The sequence below is a fragment of the Chiloscyllium plagiosum genome, chromosome 1 (assembly GCF_004010195.1).
Source record: "Chiloscyllium plagiosum isolate BGI_BamShark_2017 chromosome 1, ASM401019v2, whole genome shotgun sequence".
NCBI lineage: Eukaryota > Metazoa > Chordata > Chondrichthyes > Orectolobiformes > Hemiscylliidae > Chiloscyllium > Chiloscyllium plagiosum.
In genome coordinates, this window is record NC_057710.1 from 69065096 (window position 1) to 69082626 (window position 17531).

At 39.9% G+C, this 17531-nt stretch overlaps 1 protein-coding gene across 6 annotated transcripts in view; it reads left to right on the plus strand.

The window, feature by feature from the left end:
- slc38a9 (solute carrier family 38 member 9) overlaps window positions 1-17531 on the plus strand; it is a 72405-nt gene that overhangs the window by 27611 nt on the left and 27263 nt on the right. For all 6 annotated transcript variants that reach the window (XM_043688658.1, XM_043688650.1, XM_043688666.1 and 3 more), the window contains 4 exons: window positions 4590-4787; window positions 6308-6415; window positions 10903-11009; window positions 16661-16774. In XM_043688658.1, coding sequence (XP_043544593.1) covers window positions 4590-4787; window positions 6308-6415; window positions 10903-11009; window positions 16661-16774 — 527 coding nt within the window. The remainder of the gene's footprint in view (window positions 1-4589; window positions 4788-6307; window positions 6416-10902; window positions 11010-16660; window positions 16775-17531) is intronic.

A 17531-nucleotide genomic window follows, 5' to 3' on the forward strand; every position in this document is an offset into this window, starting at 1 on the left:
ACTTGGAGATAGTGAGAACTGCAAATGCTGGAAATCAGAGTGGGTAACAAGCGTGGCTGGAAAAAGCACAACAGAACAAGCAGGAGAACCTGACGAAAGGTTCGGACCTGAAACGTCAATCCTCCTCCTCATCTGATGCTGCTTGACCTGTTGTGCTTTTTTCAGTTCCATTCTTTTTCCATTCCCATTTCAGTACACAATTAAAAAGACAAAATCTTTACGCACAGCATAGAAGGGGGACATTCGGCCTGTTGGCTCTGTTCCAGCTCTCTGAATGAATAATTTGCTCAGCATCATTCTTCTGCCTTAATTATACACCTCTGCATGTTCTTCCTTTTTCAGCTAACAGTTTAATTTTCATTTGAATGTTGCAATTAAACCTGCCACCTCAATTCTAGTGCATTTCAGACATTAACCATTTAGTTCATGAAGAAGTTTATTGTCATGCTGCTTTTGCTTCTTTCCCCAGTTATTTGTGTGTTTTCCCATTTTTTATTCTTTCACAAATGGTCACAATTTCTTTATTTACCCTGTCCAGACCCTTTTCCTTTGAAAACCACTATAAGGTTTCCAATCTGCCTTCTGGAAATTATAGTGAAGATATCCACTGATTGCTTCCTTTGCATCACTGCAAACTCCTCCCTTTTTTCTACTTCATTCCTACTTTGTTTAATATTTGCTGCTAAGGGGGAAACAAAAAGTCTCCTAATTCACTTAGTCATATTCTCAAAATACCAACCCTCAACTTCCAAAATTCTAACTCTTCTGCAATGGTACCTGCAGATTGGAAGGTTAAGTATCACTACACTCTTTTAAAAAATGTGGGAGAAAAAGGGGGACTATAGACGTAGTGTAGAGAAAACATGAAAATCCTATTGTGAAGGATGTGATTACTGGATAGTTTTAAAAAAAAAAGTGAGTAGGAAGTGAAAATCATATCCCTCTTTTAGCTCCAAAGCACCTGCTAGCCATCTCTTACAGCACTTTAGTTTCGGTCATTGGATGCAAGAGATTTGTTAACTTACAGTCACATTACTTTCCCTAAAAATAATTTTTTCCCCCTAATATTTTATCCAGCTCCCCACACTCACTAGACTTTTTGATTCTTCATTATTTTAGGGAGAATTTTTGTATCTGGTTCCTCTGAGAAGACTGACAGAGTAATCCTTTAGCTTCTCTGCCATTTCTCCATTTTCTTTCTTCAAATTATCCTGTCTTTGCCTATAATGGGCCCATATTTGTCTTTGCCAATATTCTGTCTTAGCCTGTTTCTTTGTCATCATTTGCTGAACCATCATTTGCTGGACTATCATTCTCCTAATCCTTGAATTACGTCTTGGCTTGGAAAGCTTTATCTTTTTGATCTGATGTTACCTTGAACATCTTGTGTTCACCATTACTCCTGCTTTTCCTGTTCAGTGATTTCTGTCTGTTTTTAGAAAACCAAGCTTGCAAAGAGAAACAGATTCCCCTTTGAATTCCCTGTCTGCCATCGAATCTTCTGTATTTTCCCAAACATCCACCAGCCAATTTCCTCCACACTTTGAGTTCAGCCATGATTTAGATTTAAGACCCTAGTTTCAGATTTGTTCATATTTTTCAAAACTTGTAATGGAAAATTCTATCTGTCTCTAAAAGTTATTTTATAATAAGATTATTAATTAGTCCTTTCTGCATAATACTGGATCTGTATTATGCAGAATGGCCTGTGTCCCCAGTTGGTTGCTCAGCATATTGCTCCAGAAAACTGTCATGCAGGAATTGTTTTTCCACAGCATTTTTGCGTTGTGTTTCTACTGTGTAAATCTCTGGATTGAAATTACGCTTGAATGTGGTTTCCATTGCTATGTGCACCCCTTAATTTCCTAATTTATATCATGTCCTATGTTGCAAGAATATTTTGTACTATGAACTAATTATGCCACTGTTTGTTGCCATCCACCTTCAATATCTTTCTGTAATCTAATTTAGGTGGGTTGCTGATTCCATTCTTAAGTCATAAAGTTGTACAAAAGGGAAGCAGACTCTTTGGTCCAACTCATCCATGCCGTCCAGATACCTAAACTGATTTAGTTCTATTTGCCAGCATTTGACCCATATCCCACTAAACCTTTCTTACTCATATACCCATCCAGATGCCTTTCAAATGTTGTAATTGTACCAGCCTCCACCATTTCCTCTGCAGCTCATTTCATATATATACTACCCTCCACGTGAAAAACTCGACCCTCCGGTCCTTTTTCAAATCTTTCCCATCTCACCTTAAACCTATGCCCTGTATCTTTGAACTCCCCTACCCTGGGGAAAAGGCACTGGCTATTCACCCTATTCATGCCCATCTCGATGCCTTTTTAAATGTTAGAAAGGCAAACGGGACTTTTTACACTTAATGGTAACGTCGTGGGGAGTGTTGCTGAACAAAGAGACCTTGGAGTGCAGGTTTCCAGCTCCTTGAAAGTACAGTCGCAGTTAGGCTAATGCACAAGGCGTTTAGTATGCTTTTGGTCAGAGCATCGAGTATGTTGCTGTGCAGGATATTGTTTAGACCATTTTTGGAAATATTGTGTGCAGTTCTGGTCTCCCTCCTATAGGAAGGATGTTGTGAAACTTGAAAGGGTTCAGAAAAAATTTACAAGGTTGTTACCTGGGTTGGAGGATTTGAGCTATAAGGAGAGGTTGAGTAGGCTGGGGCTGTTTTCCCTGGAGTGTCGGAGGCTGAGGGGTAACCTTTATAGAGGTTTATAAAATCCTGAGTGGCATGGATAGGGTAACTAGATGAGGTCTTTTCCCTGGGGTGGGAGTCCAAAACTAGAAGGTTGAGAGGGGAAAGATTTTAAAAGGGACCTGAAGGACAACTTTTCACACAGAGGGTGGTACGTGTATGGAATGAGCTGCCAGAGGAAATGGTGGAGGCTGGTACAATTGCAACACTTAAAAGGCATCTGGATGGGTACACGAATAGGAAGGGTTTGGAGGGATATGGGCCAAGTGCTGGCAAATGGGACTAGATTAAATTAGGATATCTGGTTGACGTGGATGAGTCTGGTCGACTGACTGGTCTGTTTCTGTGCTGTACATCTCTATGAAATCTGCTTCCACCACCACCCCCTTCCGCCTGGGGACCCTACAGCCCAGAGGACTCAACATTAAATTCTCCATTTTCAAATAACCTCCCTCTCCATCTCTCGATTCCCTTACCAGCCCCTTCCCCTCACTGCCACTACTCCCTGCCACCAATTGGATCCATTCTTCCCATTGACCAACCAGGTTGTATCTGTCATCCTGCAGCTGACTTCTACACCACCTGATGCTGTTTGGCTTGCTGTGTTTTTCCAGTCTCCTGCCTGTTCACCACCAAGTTGGCAAGTTGGTTCACACACACCACCTCTGCTTTAAAAGTTTGCCCCTCAGGTCTCTCAAATCTTTACCCCTCTCACCTTACATCTAAGCCCTTTAAATCTGATGCAGATTTACTGGTTGCTTAAGGTGGTAGTGTGATTGCATGCTAACTTTACTCAAAATTAAAGGAAATATAGTTAGATTATTTTTGTTTTAAAACTCTCTCTCCCCTCCCCCCCCCCAACCCAATGGAAAACTTCCTTTGTTATTCGCCCTATCCATGCCCATTGTGATTTTATAAACCTCTGAGGTCACTCCTCTGCGTCTGACATTCCAGGGAAACAGCCCCAACGTATTCAGCCTCCCCCACCCCCCCACCATAGCTCAAATCTTCCAGTCTCGGTAACATCCTTCTAAATCTTCTTTGAACCTATTCAGGTTTGCCAACACACTATAGCAGGGCAACCAGAATTGAAAACAATATCTCAAAAATGGCCTCACCAATGTCCTGTGCAGCTGCAACATGGCATCCCAACTCCTATATTCCATGCACTGACTAATAATGGCAAGCATGCCAGGCTACTCCTTCACTAGCCTGTCTACCTGTGGCTCACTTTCAAGGAATAGGAACCAACATGATTAGACTTTAGGTGAGATTAGATTCCCTACAGTAACCCACCCAGACCCATTCCCCCTAACTAATACACCTAACTCTATGGGCAATTTACCATGACCAATTCACCTAACCTGCACATCTTTGGATCGTGGGAGGAAATCTGAGCACCTGGAAGAAACCCACGCAGACACTGGGAGAATGTGCAAATTCAACACTGACAGTCGCCCGAGGCTGTAACTGAACTCGTCCCTGGCACTGAGACAGCAGTGCTAACCATTGAGCCACAGTGCTGCCATAGTGGTCCATAGGTCTTTAATCAGCAGCACTCCCCACGCTACCCAGTCATAATCAAAGTGATCCCTACTGATCCTTTTGCATATCTGGTGTGTTCCCCATTGATTTTTGTCTTCTGTTTAAAATCTGCACGCAGCTCCTCTCTCATCAGAATCATTGGAATGGTAATGAAAAGTGCGAACAGATAGAGGAATTAGTATGTTCTGCAAACTTCTGCAAATCAGACCAAACTATTGATTGGTTGGTCTGATTTTTACTTTTGCCCTTTCATTATAAATTTGAGATTTGTTGCAATTGCTACCAAACTTGTGATTCTGACGCATCTTTTTTTTATTTTCAGTTATTTGTCCAAATCCACCTGGACTTCACCAAAGGAATAGCACTGACATGTTTGTCATTGTAAGCAATGACACTGCATTGCACGAGTTTCAGGAGTGGTGGAATAAAACCAATACTGTCCCCTTCTACCTGATAGTAATGTTGCTGCCTCTCCTCAGCTTTAAGTCTGCTTCATTCTTTGCACGATTCAATAATCTGGGCAAGTATTCCACTCTCATACTAGCATAATTTCTTAGAAATTGGCTGAGACTTAGAGCATGAAATGAAGACCTGGTGTATATTTTATCTACCTATTTAGAAAATAAACTGTGGTCACAGAGACACCCAAGAATTTGGAAAATGACCATTAAAGCTTTGAAGACTTTGCATAGCTGTATCGGATTTATTTGAGTTGGCTGTTTGATAGATGTCTTTGCATAGATTAATCTGCAGCTCCTTGCAGGATATTTAGTTGTTTATGGCACATGTTCAGGATTCTGATGTTTGCAGATCTATTGATTTCTTGAGGTGATAGTTTGCTAACTCTCCCAATGAATATTAAAGGAAGTGTGGTTGTTAGACTTTTTATTTTAAAAATGCTCATCGTGAGTAGAGGTGATTGAACATTTCTAAAGACAAGATATCTTCAAGCTGAAGGCATGTAGCCAAATTCAAATGTTTGTGGAGGCTGGACTTTGAACACTTGGGCCATGGGCTGCGGGCACTTCTATCTCTAAATGATTTAATTAGAATTGGCCAAGCAACGCACGTGTCCTCCACTGGCTGTTTGACTATTTATTGTGGACTAGAACTGTGCTCAGCTTTTCAGTCTACACTGAGTGAATACTTTTGTTTTAGAATCATTGAACACAATTGATCTGTCGGCACATGAAAGATGCTGCCTCTTATTTCTGTACTATTGTATCCTGCGCCTCTTTTATTAAAGAGTACCTGATCATTTGTCTTATTTACTACGTGTCCAATAATGCTCCTGACTGATCAATTATTTGGACCTTTGTTCAGTTGCTGGGTCTCCATACCCAGGATGAGAAATTATCCACTGAGTATCACATCATGGTTGCATTGTATAGGATTTGAAACCTGCTTTGATGTTGATGCAGCATTGAGGGGTTTTTTTTTTATTTTTCTTCAAATAATTGCCAACTTTTTATATATATATATTCCCATATCTTAAGATACAGTTCCTGAGAGCTGATGAGTTGTGGTTTGTGTTGTGCAACACAAATTCCCAGCTCGGCGAACAGAACCACAACAACGAGCACCCGAGCTACAAATCTTCTCACAAGCTTTGAGCTGATGAGTTGTCCAGTGCTTCACTCATGACCTCTTTTTGTACATATGTCCGGATAACGTATTCAATCTGAATGACTGACTAGAGGCAGGACAGGGAACTACCATAGCGAAGAGCATCTCCTGCATGCCTGACATGCACTTCTGTCCTTCCTTTCTACTCAGCACACCCTTCATCCTAAATTCCACAATGCGACATGCAAATTTTGATTACACTATTCCAACTTCTTTGCTGACTGAGATTCATTCAACAGCTCTAGTTAGGAACTGTGATCCGGTTCATGTGTTTATAGGACTAGAACAGCATGAGCTAGTGCACTTTCTCAATGTAACCATTAGAGGGCAGAGTGGGTCTTTTTAATGTTAATTTTTAATTGCATTTATGTATCTGTATATTAACGCAAGTGTAATATTTGTTTCTACTTTTAGGCACAGTTTCAGTCTTTTATTTAATTGTACTTGTAACATTGAAGGCTGGGAGACAAGGATTTCATTTGGAGTTCTACTGGTTTGAATCTGTAAACAATTTTGTTGCAGGTAATTTTTTTTAATAACTGTGCAATCTCTTTCCTCACTTTACTACGCCTCATATAATGAGGTATATCAAACTATCAAATTAAAGAGAAGCTGTAGGAGATGATTCATTTGAGGAACTGCCTCTTGAGTTCACCTTCAAGGTGGAATCAGGATTGTATTAAGGCTGTTTACCCCATACAATGTAGGAAGTTGTGATTTCTGTCCTAAAGTTTGCTTTCACAGCCCTTTGTTACCTTGGCACACCTGAAACTGTCTTTGTGCATTAACTTTATTCAGCTGAGTATCTGTGAGTCATAACTTTGCTAAGATCCGTGCTGAGAGGCACTGGTTCGTAGTCTCTCCAGTGTTTCTGCTTGATTGCAGTTCTGAAGGGTTGTCCAACAAGCTCACCTCCCCTACGGGAGATTTGAATTCGATTGCTCAAGGTAATTGCTTTATTGTGAATTCCAAATGTCTGGACATGTTGAGAGATGATTACATTTCAGGGCAAAAAAACAAATTGTAGGAGAAACTCAGCAAGTCTGGCAGCATTGGTGGAGTGAAAACAGAGTTAATTTTTCTCATCTGGTGTCCCTTGGTATATTGGGTCTTTGTAAATTTCACTTCTTGGGAAGTTCCACCACATCACATTCCACCTTTCTTTGTTCTTGCTTGTAGACAAATCAAGATTTTTGTAGACGTTATTTTGAACTTCTGTTTTTCATCAAAGAGTTTGAGCTGTGACTTCTGTATCCACAGTCATTTCCTCCTTTTTTGGATTTTTATTCTGCTCCTTCCCACCACCACATCCAAAAATTTAACTATCGGTGTCTGACTCACTTTATCTGTGTATCAGGGAAATGGGGATAGTTTGGGCACTGGGTGAGGAATTCACAACCCTTTTGGCTTCTGAAGATGCTTCTTTCTCTCCAGTTCATGTTATAAAAATTCCATGAACTCAATGCAAATTTTTTGTTGTCCAAAAATTGGTAACATGAAGCATGTTGATTTTGTCATGTTAATGAAGTTTGATCTACCTCATCTGCAAGTCATTGAATTTCTTCAAGAATGAGTCAGGAAGATGTTTCATGGACTCAAGTTTATGGGGTGGTCAGACTACAAACCGATCAATAATGATCATATAGTAAATGGTGCAGCAGGGGCCAAGGGCTGAATGGATTAGTCTGATCCCAAATCCATGTCCAATCAGATTTTGTTAGCACTAAATTAGTTTGATCAGACGTGTAAGTAGTAGTCCTACATTTGTACGTAGAACAAATTGGATACACTCGGACCATAACATTTCTGAATTTGTCTTAAATGGGGGAAATTGTTCTGCATGATGGACCCCAGCTTTCATTATCTAGCTAAATAACATTTCTCAAGGAGCTGTATGTTTCTAAACCCATTCAAAACTTGGTGTCAGTTGAAATGTCAACCTTTAAACACTCGCATGTTTTAAAAGTTGGGGTAAGGTATCAAAACTCTTGTAGGGGTCTGATTTTTTTTTTTTTGTCTATTTGTGGTTTGACCATCATGCACTATGCAGGAGGTTCAAATGAAGTACAAGATGATGCCAGCCAACAGCCAAATATGGGCAACCTGTTCTGCAGTCACTTGAAATATTTCAATATTTATTCAATTTGCTTTTCAATAGTTAAATTGCTGTAATCTCTATCTTTTTCTTCCAGTCACTTTCTCCCTCCAACCACCACCTTCCCCCCCCCCCCCCCCCCCCCCCCAATTTGAATCTCAGTTGCAATTGAGACTTGGTTGGAATCAAGATTTTATCCAACATATCTGCATAATATGACTGAGTGGGTTTTCTTTTCCCACTTCCTGAGTCAGGGTGAGAAGCCTATAGAAAAGTTAGACCTGTGCTTCCAACAATCCTAGCACAGTTTTTGCCCACTGTGCTCTAGTGGGCTGAAATACAGTTGAATTCTGGTTACTTATGCTGCAAACAAACTGATTCCCCAAAGAGATTTTTGTCACCACTTTGCTTAATTATCACAGAAATGGTCTTGCTTCAATTAGTGAGGGGAGATGCTGGGCACAGGACAGGTAGAGTCCCAGAGATGTACAGCATGGAAACAGACCCTTTGATCCAACCCGTCCATGCTGACCAGATATCCCAACCCAATCTAGTCCCACCTGCCAGCACCTGGCCCATATCCCCCCAAACCCTTCCTATTCCTTTTCCCATCCACATTCCTCTTAAATGTTGCAATTGTACCAGCCTCCACCACTTTCTCTGGCAGCTCATTCCATACATGTACCACCCTCTGCGTGAAAAAGTTGTCCCTTAGGTCTCTTTTATATCTTTCCCCTCACCCTAAACCTATGCCCTCTAGTTCTGAACTCCCCTACCCCAGGGAAAAGGCTTTGCCTATTTACTCTATCCATGCCCCTCATAATTTTGTAAACCTCTAAGATCACCCCTCAGCCTCCGACGCTCCAGGGAAAACAGCCCCAACCTGTTCAGCCTCTCCCTGAGGCTCAAATCCTCCAACCCTGGCAACATCCTTGAAAATCTTTTCTGAATCCTTTCAAGTTTCACAACATCTTTCTGATACAATTTGACCTCCCAACTCCTGTATTAAATACTCTGACCAATAAAGGAAAGCATACCAAACGCCGCCTTCACTATCCTATCTACCTGCGACTCCACTTTCAAGGAGCTATGAACCTGCACTCCAAGGTCTCTTTGTTCAGCAACACTCCCTAGGACTTTACCATTACGTGTAGAAGTCCTGCTAAGATTTGCTTTCCCAAAATGCAGCACCTGGATTTATCTGAATTGAACTCCATCTGCTACTTCTCAGCCCATTGGCCCATCTGGTCCAGATCCTGTTGTAATCTGAGGTAACCCTCTTCGCTGTCCACTACACCTCCAATTTTGGTGTCATCTGCAAAAGTACTAACTGTACCTCTTATGCTCGCATCCAAATCATTTATGTAAATGACAAAAAGTAGAGGACCCAGCACTGATCCTTGTGGCACTCTACTGGTCACAGGCCTCCAGTCTGAAAAACAACCCTCCACCACCACCCTCTGTCTTCTAACTTTGAGCCAGTTCTATATCCAAATGGCAAAGCTTATTTTTAGTAATAAGATTCTGTCTGACCACTGGGGCCCAGAGATAGTGGTTGTGACCCTCTAAACTGAGTTATCTAATACGTCATACTTGCATCTGTTTTCCTTTGTTTTCCATTATCCATGTCATCAATTATTAGCCTTCGTTTTGACAAACTGCTCCTTCCTTTGTTATAAGTTATTAATCCATTCCATACTCTTCACAACTGCAGACCTTGGTTTGTAAAAGAATCCTGTCATCATCTGAAACTCCCTCTTAAAATAAAAGTTATGACTTCAAGCTCCAATCCAGGCTTTCAATAACATTGGAGCAGAAGGAGGTAGTTCAGCCCATTGGAGTCTGCTCCCCTCATTCAGTGAAATATTAGATGATTTGAAACTCCCCAACTCTACATTCCTGCCTTTTCGCATAACTCTAGATCCCTCTCTGATTAATTTGGCTGAACATTGAGCGAGTGAATGAAGCAGAAAACTTTTTATTTTCAGAAATAGTATTTACAATTATTAATTATCCTGCAGCCAGCCTTCCTATATAAGGACTTGCAATTCCTTGTTTAATAATCTTGGTATTAACATGGAGGGAAAGTCTTGTGGGCTTAAGATTTCTGAATTCCAACATTATCTGAAAATACTTTGCATAAATCACAACTTGCATGTTGCAATATTTGTGGACACTTTGCCATTTCAAGACATTGTTAGGAAGAAAATGAACATGGTCTCCCTTTTCTTTTTGAAAGATTGAGAGATCAAGTCCTCGTGATTTGAGTTCTCTGCTCTGACACTGGCTTCTTCCCCTACATTTCAGTTCAACCCAAAATTCTACTTTAAGTGAAAGAGGTGAGCGTCCTGGACTTTGATATCTTTGCAAGTTTCAACATTCCAACAAGCCTACATGTTCTTCCTTCACGACAGTTTGATTTAAAAACAAAATCCAGCAAATGCATTTTAAGGAAGTTCCTGGAAGAGATAATACACTAAAAATACTTGAATAATTGCAACAATTGCATTTGAGAATGCAGTTAGTCTAAAGGGCAGAGGGAATTTCTTGGTCAGGGAGGAAGTCTGGTCTTAGAATTGGCGTCATTGGTGAATTCAGTTGGACCATGGTTTACGCTAACATGCAGCAGGAACTGTTGACTGTCGTAGCTGATTAAGTTCATACCAAGTCATTTGACTCTGGTCAGGACATTCAATCAGCACCTGCTTCTCAAGCTGGATAAATTTTGTTCCTTTCTAAAGTTTTATGCTTGTGTCTTGATAAGCCATCTTTCACATTGTTCAGATACCATAAACTGCATCAGGGTCATCTTTTAAGCATAAAATGGATTTTCAAAGAAAATAAACTGAAGAAAACTAATGGTTGCTGATTATGTAGCTGGTGAAATTGTGCTTTTGCTTTTACTTTTCTCTAGAGTTCAGGTTGTCTTTTCCACATATGACTGGAGTTCTTGCACTTGCTTTCTTCATTCACAACTGTGTCATCACCCTGTTGAAGAACAACCAACATCAAGAAAATAATGTAAGCTGTAACATTTGGAAGAGGCTCAGCTGATTTGCTACATTTCATCTATGGTATAATCGTATTTAACTTGGCTGTCTGGTATTAACAAGCTGTTGTCTGAATTGCATGTTGCACTTTACCTTCCCATTATGTACCATCCCTGGCTAAAACTTTTAAGTTTTCACCCATCTCATGTGAAATATAGTGAGTGAAAAGATAATGTGCTTTCAATTTGTTACTCCTTGGGCAGGGAGGAAACTTTTTAAAATTAATTTCATTTAGAACGATATTTTAACTATTTTTGGGCAAACTGTGTGGATCATCCACAAGGCAAGTTATGAACATAAAAATTAGGAGCAAGTGTAGACCAGTTGACCCCTCAAGCGCTCATTCAATAATATCATAGCCACTATTGTTTAGGTTCCACATTTCCAGTTGCCCAGTAAACTTTTGAGTTCTTTTCCTGACAAGCCATTCGTATACTTCAGCCTAAAAAAAATCTGATGACCTTGTCTCCACTATCTTGTGCAGGGAGTTCCAAATTTGCACAGTCCTCAAAGATTCTCCTCATCTCCTAACTTTTCTTGTTCCAGACTCCTAAGATTGTGATGTTTTCTCGAATTCTGGAAATAAAGCAACCTGGTTATTTGAATGGTGGCAAAACAGTTTATTGTTTCTGTCCTGTTATCTCTAGCAGAGGTGTGTGCAGTGTTACTGTGTATATTTCTTCCTCTAACCTACCAACCTATTCACCATTCTGAGGGGAGTCTTGGTTCACTTTGTGGACTGTGTGTGGGGCACTGGCAAAGCACAGCAGATCAGGTGGCATCTGAGGAGCAGGTGAATCAACGTTTCAGGCTTAAGCCCAATCCTCACTTTCTCCTCACTTGGTAGACCATGTTGCTTTAAGTCTGTTGGTATGCAGTCCCAGATTGAGAAATTTTGCTTTTAGGCTTTCTGCCTTGGTTCTGAGGGCTGTAGACCAGGAATTACTGGCACAAACCTGATTCTGAAGCTTTTGCCTTCCTCCAAAGTATATTGGTAATGATGCAATGTTGCAGGTTTGACATCAGCTCGCACTCATTTACGACCTTGTTTTTTTAACATGGAGCCTAAAGCTCATAGTTTACAAGGTACGGTTTGTTTATTTAAGCAGCAATAGGAGGAGGAGTACTTCCTGCAAAATTCCCTACCTCTAATTGGTTGGTGAATGAAGGAGTGATTGATTGTAATATTAACCTATTTTAAATAGCACATTTAAAGAAAAAAGATTTATTCGTGCATTAAGTTGAGACATTGACCCTGGTTTAAAAAAAAAAGTTCCATTATCTACTACCTGAGCTTTCTCAGATTTTTTTGAAAGCTGTCTGCGTAAAGCTTTAATGTGATGGAGGAAGAAAATTGAATTCTATATGTTTGCTCTCGGTCTGTTTCATGGTTAATTTTATTATAAATTGTGGAAACCTATGTAAATCTCTAATACCTAATTGCATTGTTGCTTCCTTTTCAAAGACTCTGGGTGCAGTTTTAGAACAAGTGGTATGCCTGAGAGGTTCAACTTGTCAATTTGTTTTCTAAGCCTGTTTTCCTGCCTGAGGTGCTTAAATAGTCTGAAAATCAGGCAAAATTCTCATCCTGTTCACTGACTGGAAAGGTGTTACAGTTGCAGACTGTCCGTTAGTGTGCATGTGCAACTAATCTGAATACCTGCCACTGAGTGCCAGCACTTTAACTTTTTTTTCCTGGTTTAGCCATACTTGCAGGGTTTATGTCAATGACCAGAATTACAATAGCGTGAGATAGTAATCTTGTGACCGCTAGTATTTCTTCAGATAATTTTGTGTAATGTGGAATATATGGAAGTATATATTTATGTACTGTCACTCATTGAAATTTGTTTTTGGCTGTAATCTTTTTCTTTTCTATTCTGTTATTTTTTCTTCTTCTTCTTTTTTCTTTTCTTTTTCCTTTTCCTCATACGCTTCACTATCACCCCTTCATCCTTCTGGTTTCCTCTGCCACTTTCTTTTTCTTCCTGTGATACTATAGTGAAATCATAAGTTGATCATAGGGGACCCACACATATATTTGTTTTCAGTGGAGCTTTAAGATAACCAAGGAACCCCCATATTTAATTTGACTTGCCAACCAATGTGCTCTGTCAAAAAAAAAGGAAGTGCAGTGACACAGCAAATCTGTGCAAAATGTCTCTTTCAATTTTTTTTACTCTTTTTGCAATGGTCTGCCCTTGAGCAGCAAAAGGCATTTTAAAAATGTTGCAAGTTGCCTCTGATCAAACTCCAGTAATCTTTTTGTGATATGCTGGTTTGGGATGAACGTGATACTGTCGCCTCATTGTCAATACAGTTCAGGTATGCTTCTGTGCTGCACTACAAAATCTTGAAGCATCTCCATCTTCGCAGCTTCGGTTTGGGGAAATAGGGAGTAAGAGGGCAGGTGTTCACCACTCTTGAGGGTCATTTGGACTCCTGGGTTGAAGAGTGTACTACATCTCTTCATCTGAAGAGGGATGCCTCCACAGAAACTCATCCATTATCTCGTCGAAATCCAGAGACTTCCAACTTCCGTCATTCTTCAAAGAGAACCCATGTAAACCCAGTACTTTGACCCAGCTTTGCTACATGTTTTGTCTCTTGAAGGATGTTGCCAGAATTGGAGGATTTGAGCTATTAGGGAGAGGCTAAATAGACTGGGGCTGTTTTCCCATGGAGCATTGGTGACTGAGGGGTGACTTTAGAGGTTTATAAAATGATGAGGGGTTCTGATGGGGTGAATAGCCAAAAGTAGAGGGCTTAGGTTTAAGGTGAGAGGGAAAAGATTTAAAAGAGATCGGAGGGTCAAGTTTTTCACGCAGAAGGTGATGTGTGTATGAATGGTACAATTGTAACAGTTAAAAGGCATCTGGATGGGTATATGAATAGGAAGGCTTTTGAGGAATTTGGGCTAAATACTGGAAAATCGGACTAATTAGTTTAGGATGTCTAGTCTGTGTGAATGAGTTGGACTGAAACATCTGTTTCCATGCTGTACCTCTCTATGGCTGTATCTACGATTGTCTGATTCTGTTGCGCAGCAAACATCATTGTCCATCTCAGTGTAAGTTTGCACAGTCATCTCCACAGGAATTTCCATCCAGCTTCCCTGAAATGACTTCAAAAGAGCCTTTCCATTATTTTGATTGATGTTGACCTGTCCCTCCCTATTTCAGTGTCTTGTCCAGTTGTACCTCGTTGAACCCAATGTGGCAGAATGTTTGCGGATTAGGGCATGCACTTTGCTCTGCAGACTATGGTGGAATAGTCTGGTTTGATTCGCATTAGAAATATCTTTTCTACAATCAGTCAGGATGTGAGTGGAGAGGATATTGCAGCCAATCATCTGTTGTTGCATTCTTTCAGCTTGTCACCTGGAAGACAGTGCTGTATCTTGACTTGAATTAACCCAATTCCAGGAGAACTCTTTTTGTGGCCCATATGATTTGCTTCCATGTTACTCTCTCCACATGACAGCACTTTAATTTTCTCCCTGGTATAACCATACTTACAGGGTTTCAATAACCTTTCCATTGTGATCTGTATTGAATAACGACTTGTCTGTGATTTCTCCTTTTAATTTTGTTTTGTTTTTAAAAGCTATATGGGATACTTCAACATAATAACCAACACTGCTGATTTCCAGTTGCAATGTAAATCTGAATGCAATTATGTAACTTCTGCCCAAAAATAGCACTAACATAGCTGCAACACCCTTGAAATTTATCATAATCACTAAATTAGCAGCATAAATATACAGAGTTATGCAGTGTCTTTAGGAAAAGGAATTTTCTTCAAGTGCCTGAGGAAGATTGAGGGGCATCTGAGGAGCAAATATGTTGAATGTTATTTGGGCATGCTTGCTGATTTAAGGAAGAAAATTTATTGTTGCTCACTGTCCACTTTCTAAAACTAAAAATCTAAGCATTTGTATCGTGGTTATCAAAACTGCATTCATTCTAAATGTATTTGAGAAGTTTCATTTGGAGGCTTTTTGTGAAATGACTTGCTACTTGCTAACCAACACCATATTTTGAAAATATGGATAAAATTCACACTAAGATCCCAGAGCGCACATCAATCTGGAATCTGGAACAGGGAGATGAAAGTAGAAAATGCCGTGGAAGAGACTCACCTGCATTGTGTCCTTCGTCTAGTACTTAATTTGCAAAAGTTGTTTACTTTTCCAACACCAATAGGTTTTTGCAAACAAAAAGAATGCCTACTTGGGATTTTGCTTAACAGTGCTAAATCAAGAGCTAACTGAAACATTCCAGAGAAGATCTTAAGGATGTTGTGTTTAAATCTGCTTTCAATGTTGAGGTGTGAAGTCAGCAGTTAGAGATGTACAAGGAGGAAACACATTAGATGTTGCTTTAATCTAGCACCAACAAAGGCAGAGAATTAGTACAGGCTGTTTTCCTAGCTGTGCTAAAGTAAGATCATACTCTTGTGCTTGGGTGATTGGCTCAGGATCATTTTCATTGTGTCATGTTTCTGCGATACAAACTTCAACGTTGCTGCAAAAAGTTAGTTTTGTTTTGTCAAAGTTTTTTTTTACCAGGGTGCCTCTACCAATCAGAGTCCATTTGCCCAATTAATTAGCACTGTCTTCTAATGCAATATCAATGTGAAGGAGAACAATGTTTTATCTTGTGAATTGTCCAAATGAGTGCAAGTTGAAAAAGCGGGGAAATCAATATCTTCAGTAATACATCATGTTTATCATTATTAAATGGTGGCACGATGGCTCAGTGGTTTGCACTGCTGCCTCACAGCGCCAGGGACCTGGGTTTGATTCCCACCTTGGGTGACTGTCTGTGTGGAGTTTACACATTCTTCCTGTGCCTGCTTGGGTTTCCTTCTGCAATCCAAAGATGTGCTGGTCAGGTGAGTTGGCCATGCTATATTGCCCATCTTGTTAGGTGCATTAGTCAGGGGTAAATATAGGGTAGGGGAATGGGTCTGGGTGGGTTATTCTTCACAGGGTCCGTGTGGGCTTGTTGGGCTGAAGGCCCTGTTTCCATATGCAGGGAATCTATTCTAATCTAGTTATTCAGCCCATGTATCAATGAGTTACGTATCAATCTTTCCAAAAGTGGCACAGTAGAACTAATTCTCATCAAGTGATATTTCAAGCAGCAGGCTAAAATTTGCTACAGTTGAAATGTTTTCTGCTGCTGTTTATTTAGGTAATGTATGAAATTTGTTTTTTTTTAAAAGCACTTCTAGTCTATTAATAGCACTGAAACATGCTGAATGTTTTCTTGAAATCAGCATGTTCAGCCAGCAATGTCAAAAGTGTCCTTTTAATGTATTCAGTGAATAATTCTTCAGAAATGCCAAGTTAGCCCACTTGAAACTGGAGTTTCTCATAAACAACTTTGTACGGCTGCAAAACTTAAAATGTTATTGTTTTCTGCAAATATTTTCTTCTTTGGTGATCTTTCAGCAAGCAGGTTCTACGACATTACAGCAAACAAAGAAATCAAAAGGATTCCTTCCATTGTATGCACCAGTAGTCTGTTTTTAATTAAAACCAGTTGATTTGGATGAAAGCTGATTTTCTTGGCTTATGCCTCTATACAGAAATAATTTATTTCTTTTCCTCTTCAGGTTCGGGATCTCTCCATTGCCTATCTACTCGTGGGATTAACATATATGTATGTTGCAGTGATGACATTTGCTGCGTTTCCCTCTCCAGCACTGTCCAAAGAGTGCATTGAGCCGGTATGTCAAAATGTCTTGGTGGAAGGCAAAAGAAACGTTTTTACATTTGCTGGAGGCAAGGGCATCAAAACAAGAGGAGGGGGAATAATTGAACAAATTCTGGCTGCAGAGATTCTGTGGCAAACATATATAACCAAAAACTAGTCAGTTGACTTTGAAAGACTAACTAAGTGATTTGAATTTTCCTTGGGGCTCCTGCAGAAGGTAGTGGTATTTGAAGGAATAGAAAATTTATCAAGTGATTCTAATATCTCTGCATAATAATGTTTTCCCATAACACTTGATTGCAGGTCTATTTTTGAACTTAAGCACATGCAGTTGATATCCACTTAGGAGTGGAAAGGCCATTTGTTGGCACGCCTAATAAAATGTCATGTGCATATTTGGCAGTCATGCTTTTTAAAAGCGCTTTGCTAATACTGGCCATAATGTACCATGAAATTCAGTCTGGTATATCAGGGCTAGAAGAATTTTTAATATCTAAAATAGCTGTGCTTGATGCTGTTTTTGTGATTGGTATCTGAGAGCACGCACAAGGATGTCCATCACAAGTAGACAAGTAGTGACATCAGTCAGCATGTGATGCTGATTTGACATTTTGGATTTCAGTGCTCCAACTTAGACCATCTCTCAACCTCATACAGGTTAATATGAATTAAAGCAGAAGAATCTGTCCTCCTGTACTATTTAAGGGGGTGATCAACTACTTTTAGCTTAATTGTTAATTAATTTCACTGCAATTGTATGTGTTTAGCAT